General features: G+C 41.4%; 2 protein-coding genes across 3 annotated transcripts; one reads left to right on the top strand and one right to left on the bottom strand.

Annotated features, from left to right (window-relative positions):
- Positions 1-4,041: 4,041 nt before the first annotated feature.
- On the top strand, positions 4,042-5,094 carry LOC114682695 (olfactory receptor 12D3). Its single transcript, XM_028856665.2, has one exon. The coding sequence runs from the start codon at positions 4,042-4,044 to the stop codon at positions 5,011-5,013; it is 972 nt and encodes a 323-aa protein (XP_028712498.1). The 3' UTR covers positions 5,014-5,094.
- Positions 5,095-12,858: 7,764 nt separating this feature from the next.
- Positions 12,859-19,072, bottom strand: LOC114682666 (saoe class I histocompatibility antigen, A alpha chain-like). Of its 2 annotated transcripts, XM_028856637.2 has the most exons (7): positions 18,925-19,072; positions 18,462-18,731; positions 17,957-18,232; positions 16,972-17,247; positions 16,750-16,851; positions 13,793-13,825; positions 12,859-13,483 (listed from the first exon to the last, which is right to left on the bottom strand). In XM_028856637.2, the coding sequence occupies exons 1-6, from the start codon at positions 18,995-18,997 to the stop codon at positions 13,800-13,802; spliced, it is 1,023 nt and encodes a 340-aa protein (XP_028712470.1). In that variant the 5' UTR covers positions 18,998-19,072; the 3' UTR covers positions 12,859-13,483; positions 13,793-13,799. The 2 variants fall into 2 exon arrangements, with proteins under 2 accessions (XP_028712470.1, XP_028712469.1); XM_028856636.2 differs by lacking the exons at positions 12,859-13,483; positions 13,793-13,825 and having other exon boundaries at positions 16,171-16,851.
- Between the last annotated feature and the right edge of the window lie 630 nt (positions 19,073-19,702).

Genomic DNA, 19,702 nt, shown 5'->3' with positions numbered 1-19,702 from the left:
ATTCCTTTACTTATTAACTTTAGGAAGTGAAAATTTAGATAGTTAAAATTTTTGTTTTGTTTTTATTAAGGCATAATTGTGCATATTCGTGAGTGCAATGTGAGATTTCTTTTTTGAGGTAGGGCTTGACTATGTTGTGGGCTGGAACTTGTTATGTAGACCAGTCTGGGCTTGAATTCACAGAGACCCACCTGCCCCTGCCTCCTAAATACTGGAATTAAAGGCGTGGGCCACCACACCCAGGCCCAGTGTGATGTTTTGATATTTATGTTATTTTATAATGATCCAGACATGGTAATTAGCATGTCCATCTCCTCTAATGTTTATTATTTCTCTGTGGTTTTTCAGTATTTATCTCTTTCTTATATAAGAATTAAAGGTTTACTGTTTCACTACGTAATAAAATTTTGATATGTCTCATTTTCCTAATCACCGAATGTATTTTCTAGTTTCTATTTGGGTTTTTCCTTTTATATATGGATTATTTAAGTGATATTGCTTAGTTTGAAGCATTTTGTAAGCTTTTTAGATCTCCTTTCTTATAATTTTCTGATTCTGATGGAGTTCATCATTTTCATAATCTTTTTAAATAGTAGATTAATCTTTGTTGAATTTTCTATATTGTATGTTTGCTTTTTATTGTAAAATTCCTATTTATTATTTCCATCTTATTTTCTTCAGTTTCAAAGCAGTGTTTGAATAGTTCAGCTTTCTGAAATAAAAACAACCAAGATAGCTTGGTTTAAACCTCTAGCTTTAAGATAGACTCAGTCTATGCTTGACTCAGTAAATGTTCAATGTGCCCAAGCAATATCATGACTTACTTTTGAGCTCAGTGCTTTACATGTATTAAACAAATGTGGAAGTTATGTTGTTCAGATTTTCATGTCTAGTTATGTAATCAGTTGTATAGAGAGGTATATTAGAACATCTCCTGATTGTAGATTTGACTGCTTATTCTTCATTCTTTTAGTATTTAAAGCTATTTACTGGAAGTCTGTATTGAATTCTGATATTCTGGATCACTATCAGAGACTCTTCCTATGGTACCAAATTCCTTCCCCAATGCCTCAACTCCGTCCAAGGGCTCTGCCTTCTGTTTGTTGAGTCTGTGTGGTTGTTTTCTTTCTCAAATGGCAGTTTCCTTTGTGTAGCAGGAATCTTAAAAGTTCTTATTGATAAAATCAAACCCGGAGCCAGGTATTGGGGTGAACTGGAAGATCAGAGAACAAGCCACAGCTACCTCACCTGGTCAACTTCTCAGCTGGTCTTGTTTCCTCAGACTGGAAGCTTCTGTGTCCTCATCCCAATGGCTCTCAGCTGAACTGCTGCTCGAAAGCCTGAAGCTTAACCAGCCAAATGCTTAACCAGCCAAATGCTTCTAGTTTCTGGTCCTCACGCCTTATATACCTTTCTGCTTTCTACCATCACTCCTTAGGATTAAAGGCTCGCTTTCTGGGATTAAAGGCATGAGTCACTATGCCTGGCTGTTTCCAATCTGGCCTTGAACTCACAGAGATCCAGAGGGATTTCTGTCTCTGGAATGCTAGGATTAAAGGCATGTGCTATCACTGCCTAACTAGTGGCTTTTCTGTTCTCTGACCCCAGATAAGTTTATTAAGGTACACAATATTTTGGGGAACACAATACCACTACATTTCCTCTCTTTTTGTCTAAAATTAAAGAAAGCTTATAATTAATACAAGAAAAACTATCCAATAAGTATATACAATATATACAGCCAAAAATTACATTAATGATGTCTAGTCCTTTAACATTTGACAGATTCAGATAAAAACTCCATTATATATATTAACAATGTCCAGTCCAGTAACATCTGATAAACTCAGACCAAAAAATTTTCATTACTTATCTTATTTAAAACAAGTAGTTCCTTTTTAAAAGTAGATTCCATAAGATCTCCCTTTTTATCTTATCATATCCATATTCTCTCTTTTTCTTTTCATAATACATTCAGTAGTCTACCTTTTGTCATTTTTATATCTTCCCCTTTTTCTTCAGTGTAGATTCAGTGATCTACCTATTTATCCTATTATTTCTTTATCTTTTTTCTCATAGTAGATTCAATGATCTATCTCATATCTTATTCTCTTTTTCTTTTTGCTTTCTAGGGGTGAAGATATCTTTAGGGAATCTTGAAAAGAAAAAAAAAATAGGTTAATTGTCAAGTCCTGTATCATTTGTCCAGTATCTGCATAAAAGGAAAGTTCAGGGCTTGTTTCAAGTCTTTGTTAAAGTAGTCTGTCAAGCTGGATCATCTCAGCTAGTCATCTCAAAATTGTCCTAAGCAGTTTGTAGTCCAAAGCAGATTTTTCCGTGGTGTTAATCAGCTTTATGGCTTTACCATAGTCCTTTTGAAGATTTCAAATTTGCTGTTAGGTGTGGTCATGGTTCCATGCAGACTTTTTGTGTGTGTGTGTGTGTGTGTGTGTGTGTGTGTGTGTGTGTGTGTGTGTGTGCCTCCTCTGTGGTTTGGAGCAACCACAGTCTGATAAATGTCTGTCTCTCGGAACCCTGAACATTCTTCCCTAGAACAGAAAATCTTCACAACAATTTCTCCCCACCATTTGTCTTGCCAAACTTTTCCAAACTGACCTTTGTCAATGCTTTCTTGTAACGTGATGGTCCTGGCAATTCTTCTCTGAACCAGCAGCAGTAAACCCTTCGTCCCTGGTAGCAGCATCGCTGCAGTCACCAACACAATGAGAAGGAGCTGGCAACGTGGAGCAGTAGCCACTGCTTCCATGGTCCCACCACTGTTTGTGGCTCAGTCCAGGCCAAAGCTTCTCCCAAGCCTCCTAGGCAGGCCTAAAACTCGGGAACCTACTGCCTCTGCCTCCTTCAGCAAATCCTACCAGCATGTGCCACCACAACCGGCTGAGAGTAGCTTGGGCCTGAGCTGGGGCTCACAAGGCCACAGGCAAACAGCTTTTTCATGAATTTGTAACACGAACGTTGGGTGCCAGATGTAGATATAACCAACCATCTTATTAAATAAGAAACACAGAACCAATATAAAAGAGAAAGCCGAGAGGTCAGAGCTCAGAGCTAAAACCTTACCCTTCCTGCGGTGCTCCTACCTCCCCGAAAGAGACCTACTTCCTGAGTGTATGTCTTTGCATAGTCTTTCTGTTCTGCCTTCTCATCCTTTGTTCTTAACTTACTCTGCCCTTCTCTTCACCCTTGGTGTTCAATGTTGTACTTTGTCTTCTTTGTGCTAGCTTCCCTCCTCTCAACAAAATCTCGCTGTGGGGTACTCTCCTGGGCTGAAAATGGTGTGTTGCCATACTGCTAAAATCTTAGCATTTGGAGGTTTTCTCAGCTACACTCAGAGCCCTACAGCTGTGCTGCAATCCTGTGATGCAAATTACTCTGCTTTTTCTTTACTTACACGATATTTGAAGTTTGTGGGCTCTCTTTTCCGCTCCCTGTCCCTATAATTTCTGTCACCTTGTCCCTTTCTATTTCTTTTTCTCTCTCCCTCTCTTGAAACATGGTCTCACATTGTAGCCCAGGCTGGCCTCAAACTCACAATCTTCCTTTTATCACACTGAAGATTTAGGTGGCCAGAGGAGATCCCTTGTTGAGTGTTTGGGTTTCAGAAGAAGTGGAGAAATTTCCACTGGGCCATGTCTGTATGATTGTCAGAACCTAAACCGCAAGATAAACAAGTACACCCTTAGTCTATGTGCTTTCAACAGGTCTAAACCTTGATTATGATACAATGTATGGGGTTATGGCTGGATCCTGTAAAAAAGTGCCCTTATCTATATCTGGTTTAGTCTTAACATGCTTCTCTTATTAGTCACACACTTTTTCACAGGTTCAGAATTTATCATATATACTGATCTCTATCTTTGTTGTAAGTAAAATAGTCATGACTCCTAAATATTCTTTTCACAGTAGCTCACCCTAGGTTCCTCCATAGAGTCAGCTTATTTTTCACACTTAGTCCCTACAGAGTAATATTTTAAATTCAGAAAATACAACATATTGCTTTCCTTATATTTTCCCTTAGTGATGGAGAATGCCACTTCAGTGGATGAGTTCCTCTTGCTAGGTCTGACCAGTGTTCAAGAGCTGCAGCCCATCTTTTTTGTGATGTTCTTAATCATTTACTTGCTGAATTTGGTTGGAAATGGAGTGATATTAATGATCATCATTTTGGAGAGAAGACTTCACTCCCCTATGTACTTCTTCCTAGGAAACCTTTCCTGCCTGGATATTTGTTACTCTTCAGTGACTCTTCCCAAGGTTCTCATCAACCTCATCTCCAGGCACAGAATCATATCTTTCCTTGGCTGCATCACCCAGCTACATTTCTTCCACTTTCTGGGAAGCACAGAGGCCATCTTGCTGGCCGTGATGGCCTTTGATCGTTTTGTGGCTATCTGCAGCCCGCTCCGATACACTGCTATCATGAATCCTCAGTTGTGCATCCTGTTGGCAGCTATGGCCTGGATCACCAGCTTCTTCTACGCTCTGATGCACTCTGTCATGACTGCTCACTTGAACTTTTGCCACTCTCACAAACTCAGTCACTTCTTCTGTGATGTCAAGCCCCTCTTAGAAGTGGCCTGTGGCAATACAGTGCTGAACCAGTGGCTTCTTTCTGCTGTTACAGGCAGCATATCCATGGGGGCCTTCCTCCTTACACTCCTCTCCTATTTCTACATCATTGCCTTTCTTCTTTTTAAGAATCAGTCCTGCAGAATGCTAAGGAAGGCTCTGTCCACTTGCACCTCCCACTTTATGGTGGTTTGTCTCTTCTATGGACCCGTTGGCTTCACATATATCCGCCCTGCCTCTGCATCAGCCTCCTCCATGAGTGAGGATCGGATGGTGGCCATCATCTATAGTGCAGTCACCCCAGTGCTGAACCCACTGATATATACCCTTAGGAACAAGGAGGTGATGCTGGCTCTGAAGAAGATCTTTGGGAAGAAGCTGTTTAAAGACCACCAGGTACATGGAAGAGACCAATGTGCATGAAGACATTTCACTCTAATAAATGGGGAGTTAACTTTTTTCCCTCTCTCAGGATTCTTGAGGATTTCAGGCAAAATAGGAAGTTCAAATCACATGGGAATAAACAGAACAATTTATAGTATATTAAAATAAGAATTTTAATGTGTCAAGGGGGTTTCACAATATCCATAGCACATATACCAGGTTAATTAAGGGAAGTGGAAATCTAAATGAAAGCAGGAGTGACTGAGAGAGATGAGACCAGGTTATTGATATATTAGACAACTTGTCTGGTCTTTGCCAAAGGTTCCTGGAAGATAGCTGCAAAAACCTTAAGTGTCTTAGTAATTCATGGGCCATCTGGCTCACACCTGAGTTTATGTTCACAATAAGTTTTATGATAGGCTCCATAAAGCAAACCTCAGATGGGAGTTTGTTTATGACAAAAAGATTATATGATTAGGAATCTGGGGATTTGGTGACAATAGCTTGATTCTTTAGTGAGGAAGTTTAGAGATTAAGTTCAGTTATGAGGCAAAAAACAAAAATGAAGCTATGTAAGGAAGTCTTAGTAGGAACATAATACCAAGGTAAGGTCCACATGTTTGAACATCAGTGTTTGGAAGGGTTGTACACCTTGAGGACCTCACAGAACTTTCCTTCTGTCCTTTTTTTTTTTTTTACCAGCTCTAAGTGTATGCTTGTCTATGATAAACTAAAATCATGAGTATAACATTTTTCTGAGTTCATGAGTCTTCCCTGAAACAAAGGAAAACTATTCAACTGCACAAAGGAAGAAATCTATCACTGTATCAACAGAGGCAGAGCTGGAAACTAATGTTAAATGACATATGCTGAGCATACCAAGACAGCAGGGTGGTACTGTAAGAATGGAATCTACTTGTGGGCAGAGGCATCTCCTACCTTGCTCCCTTAAGGGTTAATCCAGTGGGGCTGGTTAAGAACCTGGCTGGGGACTAACCCTAGGAAGGTGAAAAGATAATGTGCTTTTCCTTCTCAGAATTCCTGCTCACTAGTGCAGTCCCTAGAGCCTAGCCTAGCCCTCCATGAGACTGCTCACCTTTCTGACTGCTGGTTCAGAAAGGTGTAACGATTTCTCTTTCTGCTCTTTAGGTTTTTTCTTTTGGATGCTGGCTAGAGCCCAGGTATGCCTAAGTAAGTGAGGCAGACATTTGTATTGCCTTATCTCAAGTAACATGGCTTGTTTCTTCACTTCTCTAGGTCTTTCCCCCCTCTCTCCCTCTTGCTCCCTTCCTTCCTTCCTTCCTGGCAGCTGTGAGATTTGCTGTTTGCCTGCCCTGGGGTTTCCTTTTAAGTGCTAATAAATTTCCCTCCAGCTTCCATTTGAGTCTGCTCTTTACTTTCTAGCTTCAGTTTGTATGTTTTTAAATTTGCTTAATAATAAACCCAGATTTGCTTAATAAAAACCCCAAAGAGGGGACTCTGACTTCCCAGGTATCACATGATGGATCTGCTGGGACTCCTCAAAATTTCTGGTAACATTTCTTTCCTGACTTTTAATTCTTTAATTGGCAGAGAAAACGAACCCATTTCTGTACCCCTAGACAGCAACAATGTTTGGATATGGAACCTAAGAGCTTTTAGAAGTTGTGACTAATGGTTACCAAAGGCTGGGGAAAGTACTGGTGAACGTGGGTTGGAAAGAGGTTGATCAGTAGGTACCAAGTTAGTTATAATAAGGAAGTTCTGGTGTGCTTTGCCCAGTTGGGTGACTGTAGACAACAACTAATTGCTGTACATTTCATAAAACTAAAGATGAAGAGATTCTTGGGATTAGCAAGTGCAAGAAGAGGGTGAGGGACTGAAGATAGCCATGAGAATCATTGGATATCAGGCCCTTCTTGGGATATTCTGCCCTTCTCTACTCAGAAGAGGGAGGCAGAGAGCCATGAATGCAGAAGTTAGAGCATGAAGGGAGACCCAAGCCTTGTGAAAAGCAGGTAACTGTTTCCTAAACACTTGAGGATCCAAAGGCCCCCAAATGTTTTACCCCCAGATAAAATATCAAGAACAGCTACCTAGTGACCAACTAGCCTCATAATCTCCCTCCAAACAGCTGAAGCCTTAAGAATTGAAGCAAAGAGAAGACAAAAATGTTTAGTATCCACCTGCAGACAGTTTTTGTTTTTGGCATTATTATTTCTTTTTGTTTTATGAGGTGTTAGGGGTGGGACATAGGGTCATGCAAGATAAATGACATCAAGTCACAAGACAGCATATAAGGGATACAGGAGGTGTCTATCAAGGCAGCATGTGGTCAATGTACTATAAACAAGAGTATCTGTCCTTCGCCAAGGTTACATACTAATAATGGTTATTCAGTTAGAGGGAGGTGCTTCTTCACTCTTGTAGGTAGGTCTTCATACATGTTCCTATAAGTAACACTAATTCAGCTTCTTAATTTATCAAGTTAGATTTTTAGGAATAAGTTCTTTAGTCTGTTATTAGTACCCTATCTGAGGTGAACAAATATTGTTTTTTTTTTCTCATCTTCCCAAGAAGTTAATGCAACATGCAAAGATGAGTTTGAGAGGAGCTGATATATCAGTATAGATTAAAGTATATTAGCATAATTTAATTAACAAATAAAAATTGTATATTTATTATGTATAGCAAGATGTTTGTATGTAAATGCACAGTGGAATGATTAAATAAAGCTGATTAATATGTATATGATTTTGTGCACTAGCAATACCACCAAGCTATAAATAATTTTTGAGGAGTACAATTAATATCTATTCTTTTAGCAACTTTAAAATGTACAATTAATTGTTGTAAGACTAGAGTTACTCTGTTGTACAAAATATCTCCCAAGTCTGCCATCTAATAAAAACTCTTCTTACCAACATCTCTCCATCTGTGCTGGGTTCTATTCATTGCATAAACTGGGCACGGTGGAAGAGGCCTTTATCCCTTCAACTCAGCATATCCTCCACTGACACTCTTGTCACATATACTCTGTCAGGATCCTACGCTTCTCAGCTGAAGGTAATTCCATCTTTGTAATCACGTTAACATCATTTTAATGTATTTTTTTTTACCCTTTTTTTTTTAAAAAAAAAATATTCTGGATTTGGTCTAGTAATAGAAGCCATAAAATTCATCTTCAAAATGCATAGACCATGCCATCATTTTCATTATCTCAGCTATTCATAAACAGCTCCAGGAATCAACATCACCAATTGTCATCTGGAAGACTGGATAGTTTCCTGTGCTGTTCCCAACATCATACCAGTCTTGCCAGTCTGTCTGCTTTAATTCTATTCTCATCTGTGAAGCTGGAGTGATCCTTGCAAAATAGTCACATATAATGTTTGTTTAAAACTGCCTCATCACACTAATCATCCTTCTGGTCTGTTTTAGACTTACAAGACCAGCTGTGCCTCTGAACTCCTCTCAGTGACTGCTCACCAACCCTAGAACCTATATCTCTCTAGAACATAGCTAAGATCCTCCCCTGACAGTACCGAAGGATCCCCTTGCTTTGAGAAAAATGTCCTGAAGACATTCTTATGACCAATTTTCTCATTTTCTTTCTATTTGTCCTTATAGCTGACCTTTCCAATGAGGTGCACACTGACCACCACTCCAGTAAAATAGCTATCTTCCCTGAACCCACACTTACACTCTGAATATCCTTCCCTGTAACATTTACCACCTCATAACGTGATCGCCAGCCTCACTTATTACTCCACAGCGTGTACCATGTGCCACTTCTCACTAGAACACACGTCTCACGAGGGGTGGTTTACAAGCCTGTATTCAGTTCTTTGTTTTATCCTATATATCAAAATTTTACATCTTGTAGAAAATGTTCATGAAATGTTATCTGAATCAGTGATCACTATAGAGGCACTCCCACTCCTGCAGGCAGGATTTTTCCTGATGTGACTTAGGCCAGCCTTGCTCCGTGGCCCCTGCAGCACAGGATCCCCTCACCCCGAGCTCAAAGACACATGAGCTTCCTCAGAAGTGTTGCTGTCTTTCTTTCCCTTCTCTTTGTTCTTTCTAAGACAGTCTTCACATTCCATAGTTTATGCATACACTTCTTACTTAAAAATGTATAACTCATCTAAGCACTTAGAAGATCGAGGCAGGAAGATTGAGAGTTCAAAGCCAGCCTGAGGCATATTGTGAGACTCTGCCTCAAAATGGCTGGGAGCAGAGTGCCTAGTAGAGTATTGCCTAGCATAAGTGGTGGTAAAATAAAGAATACTTGATCTATGGGTTGGGTTTTACATCCCCATAAAAACTTAAACTACACACACACACACATACACACACACATATATATATATATATATATATATATTCATGATCTTGGGATTGAGCAGGGCCTTACAAGAGCTCAGAGCAAGAAAAGGGATGGGTAAGCAAAGGAAACAGCACTTTAATATGATTTTATGTAAGTTTACTAAATATCCCCTTCTTTGCTAATTTAAGATTTGGATTCATTAAAAAGATTGCAGAAGAGATGGATAATTCAATCCATGAAACAGCACTGCAGGAAGGAAAGAGTTAAAGAAGCTTGAAAATGCACTTCTCTAGTTGAGCCCATCTGCTTTTAGGACCTTCCCTGGGTCTTTTGGGGACAATGATAGACAAAACACCCCATTTTGTCAGTGATGAAGACATGCGGAGGAGAAAGTGCTGTGGATATTGTTCTATATAAATAAAACACTGATGGCCAATGACCAGGCAGGAGGTAGGTGGGACAAGGAGAGAGGAGAATTCTGGGAAGCGGAAGGCTGGGGGGGAGAGACTGCAGCCACCGCCAGGAGAAGAGCATGTAGAGACGCCGGTAAGCCACCAGCCACGTGGCAAGCTATAGATTTATAAAAATGGGTTAATTTAAGATAAAAGAACAATTAGCAAGAAGCCTGCCACGGCCATACAGTTTATAAGTGATATAAGCGTCTGAGTGATTATTTTATAAGTGGATTGTGGGACTGCGGGGCTTGGGGAACCTGGCGAGAAGCCCTCAAGCTACAAATGGCGCCCAACGGCTCGAGTTTCCACCTTAAACCTGAGAATATTTAATAACCAATTCTAAACAGAGCCAAAACCAGGTTCCTGCTTCTTGTCTCATATAGGCAGCTAGATGCGGCAAAACGCAAGTTTGGACACTGGCGGGTTCCTGGCGGGTGCGTTTGACCGGCAGTATGGCGGAAATGAGGCATCTGCCAGTGGCAAATTAAGCTGTATGGTAGATTTAGTCTTTACTAGTATTTTAAAAAAAAAAAAAAAAAGAGGTTTCTGGGCTACACGCTGCTTTGATAAAAGCTTAGACCCACTATTTCTGAGACTTGATGACTCCCAGAGCTGGCGGAAAACGTACCACTGCCATGTTGGGAAGCTGAAGTGGGCGGAGCCAGCAGCCACAGCGCCGTTTCAGGCTTACAATGGTACAGTTTAAAGCAATAGGCTCAAGGCTCAAGGTAATATAAAACATAAGCCACATAAAGATGGCTACCACACAGAGAATCTGGATTATGTTCTCTTTGATATTCATAACAAAAGAAAAACATTTGATTACAAAACCTGTTGAGTTATGCCAAAATGTATATTTTAAAGGTACCTTGACTTCAAAATTTTGATATAAGGATATGTTACTTTGGAAAAGAGGTTCTGCTTTTGTTTCCACAGAAAGCCAGAGGCTGTGGACTTGTTCCAGATTAAGATACATCAGGTTTCACCAGCCAAGACCCCCTGAAAGGACTCCGATGACACCATGGCCCAGATGATCCAACATCCAGATCGGTTTCAAGGCAACTGGTTCACACAATACAGCCTCACGGACTACCCCATAGGTCTAAAATTTTCTTTGCGTCCCCATAAGATACAGCGCCCCCCCTCCAGCAGGAAGTAGTAAGAGATGCTACGCCCAAATTCCCAAATATACCAAGCTGGCTTTAGAGGTGGAATTGGCTCACTCCCCCTCTAAACCCAGACATATTGCTTTTAAAAAAAAAATGGTTAAGTGATTCTTGTGTCCCAAATCAGAAGAGCCCTCTGGTGTGGGACAGAGAAAAACCAATATTTTTATTTAAAACAGGTTGATTAAAAATGTGATCTCTTTCTAAAAAACAAAAGGGGATATGATATATAGGAGGATATGGAGATGATAAGATAAAAGGGTAGATTAATGAACCTACTTTTAAAGAACAACTTGTTTAAAATGTTTTACATTGGTATAGAGTTTAGTTTATGTTTAAAATGTTTTACATTGGTATAAATTTTAGTTTATTAATACAAACTTAAAGTTAATTTTGTTATACTGTATATATATATTTCTATTCTTGTTTGAGGTATTATGTTTAACTCATTTAAAATTGTAATGGATGATTAAAAATAGATTAATAATCAGTCATCTATGATAATCATATTTGTAGCCATGTTAGTTAAGTCTTCTAGGTATACATAGATATATTTCAGATAGATAGGTAATCTTCAAAAACTTCATAGACCTAGAGAATATGGCATTTAAATAACTTAAAATTCTGTTGATGTGAGACACAATTGCTCCTGGCTGCACCAATTGATCCCGAGAGAATGTTGGGCTTCTAAGACATTTCCATTTGGAAGTTTGTCTTTTTGGCACAAAATGGCCTACTGGGCAAAGAACTGCCCTTGCCTTGACGGCTGACAGTACAAATGCAATGCTGTCCTTTCTGGACAAGCGGGACACAAGGAAAGCGACCACTGTACTCTGCCAAGACAGGGTAAGATGGTCTCTCAGAATTCCTGCTTCTGAAAATGGTCTGTCAGATACTCTAGGCCTGTAGCCAATTTGAATGCACCAACAATGCTGAGAAACATCAGGTGACTGTCCAGGCTGCCAGCTGTCTTGGTCTACTCTTGCAAGATTCCCGAAGTTGCTTGCATCCGTCTTCCATTTCTCAGGTACCATTATGTTCCTTCTCAGGTCTTTGATGTGGTTGAAAACTAGATAGTTGTAATTTCCTCAGTTATGATAAAAGATAAGTTAGATATAAAACCTTAAACTCACAAATATAAGATAGATAGGACATCTTCTTTAATATTGTAACTATAATTCTTGCTCGGTAATTGTTTTGTTATATGTTATTTTACCATGTTAAAGTTAAAACCTTCCTTTTTAAAAAAAAGAAAAAAGGGGAAGTGCTGTGGATATTGTTCTATATAAATAAAACACTGATGGCCAATGACCAGGCAGGAGGTAGGTGGGACAAGGAGAGAGGAGAATTCTGGGAAGCGGAAGGCTGGGGGGGGGGGAGAGACTGCAGCCACCGCCAGGAGAAGAGCATGTAGAGACGCCGGTAAGCCACCAGCCACGTGGCAAGCTATAGATTTATAAAAATGGGTTAATTTAAGATAAAAGAACAATTAGCAAGAAGCCTGCCACGGCCATACAGTTTATAAGTGATATAAGCGTCTGAGTGATTATTTTATAAGTGGATTGTGGGACTGCGGGGCTTGGGGAACCTGGCGAGAAGCCCTCAAGCTACAAGAAAGAGATTAAAAGCATGCTAAGGAACTAGAAGAGGCATCATGCATACAAATAAAAAGTGAGGACACAAAGATGGAGCCTGAGAGCTGGATTTAGGCCTGAGCAGAGACTGAGAGCTGTTTCTGCAAGGCCCAGGTATTTCTGAGGCCATGTGATTACAGGTCTTGGTGGAACAACATTATACTGAAGGTCAAGAATGGAGGAGGTGAAAATGCCCTAGTTAAGGATGACTACATCTAAAACCACAGAGGACAGAGCCCTGGCCAAGCCTAGCCACGTTCTGTAGCCCTGCTCTTTTCCTGTCCAATCTGCAACACTCAGAACATCAAACACATGGGTCTTGGATGTTTTCAGATTTTATTTCATGTCAAGTTTTGTGAATACTCTGCTCTTTTAATGAACTATATATCACACCTTATATCCAGAAGTTAAAAAGCAATCCCACACCTACAGCTGTTATTTTTATTATTATTATTTTTTTTGAGACATGGTTTCTCTATGTGTAGCCTTGGCTGTCCTAGAACTCACTCTGTAGACTAGGCTGGCCTTGAACTCATAGAGATCCACCCACCTCTGTTTCCTGAGTGCTGAGATTAAAGGTGAGTACCACCATACCCGACAACATCCTTATTTTCCATAAGGAAGTAAGAAGCTGCAACTCAGGGAAAGCTAAAGCTCAGTAGGGGTTGGAGACTTTCCATCCCTGCATTTGCTGAAACAGGAGGAGTGACATATCCTCTTGGAATGGGGTTTAGTGCTCAGGGTTGAGCTAAGTTCCTTACTTTCTCACACCGTACTGACAGTAGACAGACACTTGGACACAGTCAGATGCCAGTTACAGAAAAAGAAGTCTCCTCTGTTGAGAATTCTCTGTTTAGTGGAGTTCTTGAAATCATCACATGGAGGATAAGAGATCCAAACAAATCCTGTGTGGATCTGTATCACATAGGGCATGGTCTTATACTGTGGAAGAAAATAGTCAGAAAGGAATTCAGCTCAATCTCTGTGATTAGTGATACTTTAAATAGCCTATTACATATTCTCAATGTCACTTGAGTCCCCACTCCATAAACTAGGAGTCTGTTCTCTGCTCTATCCTCCTCCCATTTCATATCCTCTATCACGTCAAAGTTTTGCCCCATAAAAATGTATCAAATCCTTGGGAAGTATCTTGCGTGAGGCAGAACAAAACAAGACCTGGTTAAAGGGGCTAAGGTAGGAATTATCAGCTAGCTGAGCTCCTCCATGTACTTTACCCCCCACCATACTTACTGGTATCCTAAGCATATCTGTGTCTTCTTCGACCTGTGGGAAGAAAGCAATTTATGAGAGGCTAGGGAAGCAGCAGGGCCATTAGGGTGTAGAAAAAAAAATCCTAGTCCTGACACCAGGGAATTTCAGAATTCTGACTGTAGATCCAGAGAAGAATGAAGAAGCAAGTGGAGTGATGTGCAGCTGCCCTCCAGCAGTCTGCCCTCAGAGGGACCTTCTCTGACCTCTAGCATCTGGGAATCAGGCCCACAATATACATGGTGATAAATCTGTCCTGTATCTTTCTATGTTATTTATGATAGATTATCTGCACACAAGATCAAGTTTGCACATGCATATGGTGTGGACTTTACATCCCAGTCAGAGCTGACCATAATTCTGAAAGACACCACTGAATACCACAAACTCTAATACAAAACATTTATGTATTTTACTTTGTGTGTGTGTGTGGTGTTTGTGCATGTGCACATGCCTGTGTGAGTTAATGTGCACAATGAGTCTGCAGGGCCTGTGGAGAGAATGGCATTGTATCACCTGGACCTTAAGTTATAGGAGGTTGTGAAGCTCCTGGTGTGGGTGCTGGGAAACAAATCACAGACCTCTGCAATAGCAGTAAGCACTCTTAACCAGCTCTTCAGCCCCAATACTAAACATTTTTAAGGATTTAGAGTTTTATGGGTCTGAAGGAACAGGTGAAGTCTGTGATTGGTTGGCAAACAAATGTGTGCATAGAAGATGTACTGGCTGTTTTTTTGTGTCAGCTTGACACAAGTTAGAGTCATAGGAGAGGAGAAAACTTCAATTGAGAAAATGCTTTATAAAGTCTGGCTGTAGGGCATTTTCTTAATTAGTGATTGATAGGGGATGCTCCAGTCCATTGTGGGTGGTGTCAAACCTGGGCTGGTGGTCTTAGGTGCCATAAGAAAGCTGGCTGAGCAAGCCAGTAAGCAGCACTTATGCATCATCTCTTACCTGCCCTGTTTGAGTTCGTGTCCTTACTGCTTTTGATGATGAACTGTTATATAAAAGTTCAAGAGAAATAAACCCTTTCCTCCCCAAGTTGCTTTTTGGCATGGTGGTTCATCATGGCAATAGAAACCCTAACTAAAACAAAGGATTAGAAAGAACATGCAGAATAACCCTTCCCCCACCCCAGGCTCTTTATGCTGACTTGTGGCCTATGTATGCATGCAGAATAGTCCTCTACATATGTAGAAGTGTGGCATAGCAGACTGGTAACTATAACAGGGCATGCTCAGCTCAGGGTCTGTCAATCATACAAGCACTTGAAACTGAGAAGGACCACATGGAAGTAAATGTGAACATATTCTCTAAGGATAGCCAGATCAAAGAAGAAAAAGCTGCTTTTCATTTCTGTTGGCATGCCCCATGACTAAGTCTTTGAGGATCAAAGGATATTGAAAAGACCTATGTGGGGAACCAGGGGACTTTAGGTATTTGCACTCGAGTAGTGCAAACAAAGCACTTTTCATTTTTATTACCAAAGCAAGCAAAACATGATGTGATGTTTACAGTTAGCTTAAGCAAATACAAGTACCGTGAGGGAATACATCTAGTGTTATGACTTGTCATCTTTGACCATGTGAAAAGAGACAAGAATATTTCTCCCAGGTCTTTGCCTTTCCCACAGAGATGATGTGGACATATCAGGGCATTTTATTTATGTCTTGCTTTGAAAGGTATTCCCTTATCACATTTTATGCAATTCTTTCTAGATGGCCACTTCGTCAGAAAAATATTCTGCATTCTGTCTGCCTCATCCATAGTTCACAGTAAGTTCACAGCTATTTTACACAGACTTCCACACATTATGATTCAATTCTTCGAAGTATAATTAATCATTGCTAAAGCCCACCAGCTCTATGGATTGTATCCATGAACTGTTACTGATCTAGCCCCATGATATATTTTTTTTTCCACATCAAGTTTAGTTTTAGTTTTATTTAAAAAAACTCAGAATTAAATTAAAAAATATTGTGTATTCCATTCGTACAGCATTTCTAACAATGGAGGTTTAATTGTATAAAGGTTTTCTAAGGTCTCTAATTCAGTTTACATATTTGGCAAAACTGAGTCTGTGAAGATGCATCACAGTGTGGAGTTTGTGAGCATGGTATAAGTATGCAAGACTGAAATATCTTCAATAAGTGGAGGCATCCTTTTTGTACATCTGCATTGGTATAAGATAAAAATTTTCAAGATCTTAGGTCTTTTGGTGACTGTATATTGGTGATACTCCACTGTGGGGTTTTTTTTTTTTTTTGGTTTTTCGAGACAGGGTTTCTCTGCGTAGCTTTGCGCCTTTCCTGGAGCTCACTTGGTAGCCCAGGCTGGCCTTGAACTCACAGAGATCCACCTGGCTCTGCCTCCTGAGTGCTGAGATTAATGGCGTGCGCCACCACCGCCCGGCTCATTCCACTGTGGGTTTTGATTAATGTTCTAGAAGACTTATATTGTATATCCCAGTATTTCAGACAACTGTAGGTGTACTGCTCCTTACATACAACTGACAACCGTAGGGATATACGTTTACACATTCTGTCTTTGTGAATATGGTTTATCTGCTCACAATGATACATCAATGTGACTTTTATGAGTGTATCTGAAACTATACACATGCAAATGTGTATGCTATTACTGATTTTATTGAGTAAAGTGGTCCCTGTTCTATCATGCTTTTATGTTTTTCATTTGTTTGTTTAGTTTTTAGTAAATATCTTTTAAAATGTAACATTGTTTTTAGCTAAATTAAAATTAAAGACAAAAATATTGTATTTTGGGCATTTTGGTCTTTTGAGATTTGGGGTTACAGCATTCAGAATTGAGCCTTTGGTAAGTAATGGGCCACACCCCTTCCTATCAAGGAGGCAGAGAAAACTATCTGGGTCTTGGAGTCCCCTAGTTGGAAAGAAAGCCCAGGCTGCCCCTTTCCCTACCTGAGCTCTTCTTCCACATTACAACAGCAGCCACCGAAGCTCCCAGGAGAACCAGGCCAAGGACAACTACTATGATGGGGGTGAAAGACTGGGGAGGCCTGCCTGGAAAGAAATGAAAAATGTAGGATCCTGACCCCAAATCTCAACCTTGACCCTGCTCAAGGTCTCCAGAAGGACTTCTGCTTTCCCTGACAACAGACTCTGTGCCCACACCCTACTTACTCCATCTCAGGGTGAGGGGCTCAGGCAGCCCCTCATGGTGCACAAGGCATGTGTATTTTTGTTCCTCTCCAGAAGACACCACTACAGCTGCCCACTTCTGGAAGGTTCCATCTCCCGAAGGCCTGGTCTCCACAAACTCCATATCTTGAGTCAAGTCTTCCCCATCCCGCTGCCAGGTCAGGGAGATCTCAGCAGGGTAGAAGCCCAAGGCCCAGCACCTCAGGATGATGTCCCCTTCAGGTCTGGGGTGATGAGTTACATATCCTTTTGGGGGATCTGAGGGAGAAGAGTTAGAAAATTTGCACATTTACATTTTGGGGTGCAGTGCTCAGTGGTATTCTCGTGACCATTTTGGGAATAGTCAGTAGAATAGGGTGGGAGGGGTGTGCAATCCCACACAGCACTCTGTACTCAGGCATCTGGAATAATAGATAACTTGTTTTCAATTCTAGAATCAAGGTGAATCAGCCTAGGGTAGGAGACTAGGTTATCAGGGAAAAAATACCTCTTGTCCTGACTGAGTGGGGCTGAGAGACTCTATATCACTGAAACCATATTATACCACTGAGTGAGAGCAGAAAATCTAACCTGAGAGAGGCTCTGGTTCACAATGGACTGCAGATTGAAGGGAAAGGCAATTAATTTTAGGGATCTCCTCTTCTGTCCTGAGACAGACTCTGAACTGAGACTTTGAGAGAAGAATGAGCCCTCGGGAGAATCATTCTCTGATGTTGGACCAGGAAACCCAGGATCATGCACCTCCCCCCCTCCCCCCGTGTGTATGTGTGTGTGTAAGACAGAGACAGAGACAAAGAGACAGAGTCAGACACACACACACACACACACACACACACACACACACACACACACACACACAGAGAGAGACAGAGAGACAGAGAGACAGAGAGAGAGAGAGAAAATTACAGCTGATCCCATTTTCCTCCCTTCTCAAGTTCATTAGGATGAGTCTCTTTGCCCCTAGTACCTGTGCGCAGAAGAGTCTCATTTCCCATCTTCAGGTATTTAAGGAGCCACACCACGCAAGGCCCCTGCAAGTAGACCCTCCAGCGCTCAGCCTCATTAGTTGCCTCCCACTCTTGCTTGGTGATTAGAGCTGCCATGTCTGCCGCGGTCCAGGTGCTCAGATCCTCATTCAGGGTGAGGTAATCTTGCCCATCATAGCCAAACTGACGGTATGCATGAAGTAGGTGCCCGTCTGGTCCAATGTAGCAGCCAGTCATCCTTTGGATGGTGTGAGAACCTGGCCCAGTCCCACAAGTCAGTCTCACCCACTTGGCCCAGGTCTTTCATCCTCCCTGCCCACCCAACCAGATTTGGCCCTAAACTGAGAATCATAAAGAGCTCATAGTCCCCTCAGCTCTTCCAGGACAAGGCTCTGTGTGGTCTCATAGCCTCAGGCTGAACCTCGGACCTGGTGACATGAGGATGTGAAAGGGGCTTGGCCACTACCTGGGCCCAGGGTCACTCACTTTTCTCGCTCTGGTTGTAGTAGCCTTGCAGTTTCTGAAAGTATGCTCGAATCTGCAGTTCTGCTGCTTTGCCAATGTGTGTCTGGTCATCCCAGTAATCCTGTCCCACCTGCTCCATCCAGGGCACCCGAGGCTCGAACCTTGGATTCACTGCCCCACTGTTGAAGTGCACGAACTCTGTGTCGTCCACATAGCCAATGGTCATGTAGAGGGTCTCCTCTAAGCTAGGTCTTGACATTGCGATGTCAAAGTACCGCAAAGAGTGGGAACCTGGGGGGAAGCGAGAGTTTGATGTCTGGCTTGACCCTCCTTCTATGGGGACCCAGGGCAAACCGTGGAAGGGGAGCAGGAGGTGCAGGGCTCAAGGGAGTGGGGTACGGGCAGCCCCGCTGGGAGCGTCTGGCTGGGCAGGCTTTCCAGGTGTTCTCCCTGTAAAAGACTTCCCCTCAAGACCTGAACTCACCTTTAAAGGTCTGGGTCAGGGCAAGGGAAGCCCCCAGCAGCAGATGGAGAGTGCGGAGTAATGAAGTCTCCATTCTCTGGATTTGGAGAGAGTCAAGTTCCTGTAGGTTCACAGTGACTACATACCCGGAACTACAACAGCAGGGCTCTAGGAACCTGATAGCCAATAGGAATGAGAAATGGAGCCTAGTCGTCAGTATCCGTGCAGAAGGTCTTCATTTGGCTTACAAGAAAAGAAGGGAAACTGCAGGGTTGTGAGAAATGCCTTTGCTCGGGTACCCAAGGAGACTCCGGGAGCCTCTCTCTGTGTACCCTGGCCTTTACCCGGACCCCTGACCTGCACCCAGTGCTCATTGTTACATTATTTTTAAGGTTTTAGTGTCTCTGTATGGCTTTAAGAATTAGGGTGAATTCCTAATTGTGGTTCGTCTCTTTCAGTATTTATCACATTAGAAATAAAACCTTAAAAATAATTCACTTAAGTGATTATACTAGCCTATTATAGGAGTATTGTTTTATGAAAGACAACTATTTTCCAAAATATACTGAGACGAGTGTTTTTTTTTTTTTTTATCACACACTACAATTCTTCATGTCTTTTACTGCTGGATTTTCTTATCTACTTCTGCTTTTAACCTGTTATGTTGGTTGAGTATATGAAAAAATCAGCCTGAAAACAGTATGTGTGGAGAATTGTTTTTAGCAATGTGAATGTCCATCTTTGTTGTAACAGTGAAAGGACACCAGTGTTAGCTTCTTCAAGGCTATTTGCAACTCAG

Source organism: Peromyscus leucopus, chromosome 16_21 (assembly GCF_004664715.2).
Source record: "Peromyscus leucopus breed LL Stock chromosome 16_21, UCI_PerLeu_2.1, whole genome shotgun sequence".
In the NCBI taxonomy this organism is placed as follows: Eukaryota; Metazoa; Chordata; class Mammalia; order Rodentia; family Cricetidae; genus Peromyscus; species Peromyscus leucopus.
The sequence above is the reverse complement of the archived record's forward strand: the minus strand, read 5'-3'. Positions and strand labels throughout refer to the sequence as shown.

Coding starts and splice junctions, on each gene's coding strand:
- LOC114682695 (XM_028856665.2), top strand. CDS start 4,042: ATGGAGAATGCCACTTCAGTGGATGAGTTCCTCTTGCTAGGTCTGACC.
- LOC114682666 (XM_028856636.2), bottom strand. CDS start 18,997: ATGGAGACTTCATTACTCCGCACTCTCCATCTGCTGCTGGGGGCTTCC. Junction 18,233..18,461: donor CTACAACCAGAGCGAGAAAA/GTGAGTGACCCT, acceptor GGACTGGGCCAG/GTTCTCACACCATCCAAAGG. Junction 17,248..17,956: donor TGAGACTCTTCTGCGCACAG/GTACTAGGGGCA, acceptor CTTCTCCCTCAG/ATCCCCCAAAAGGATATGTA.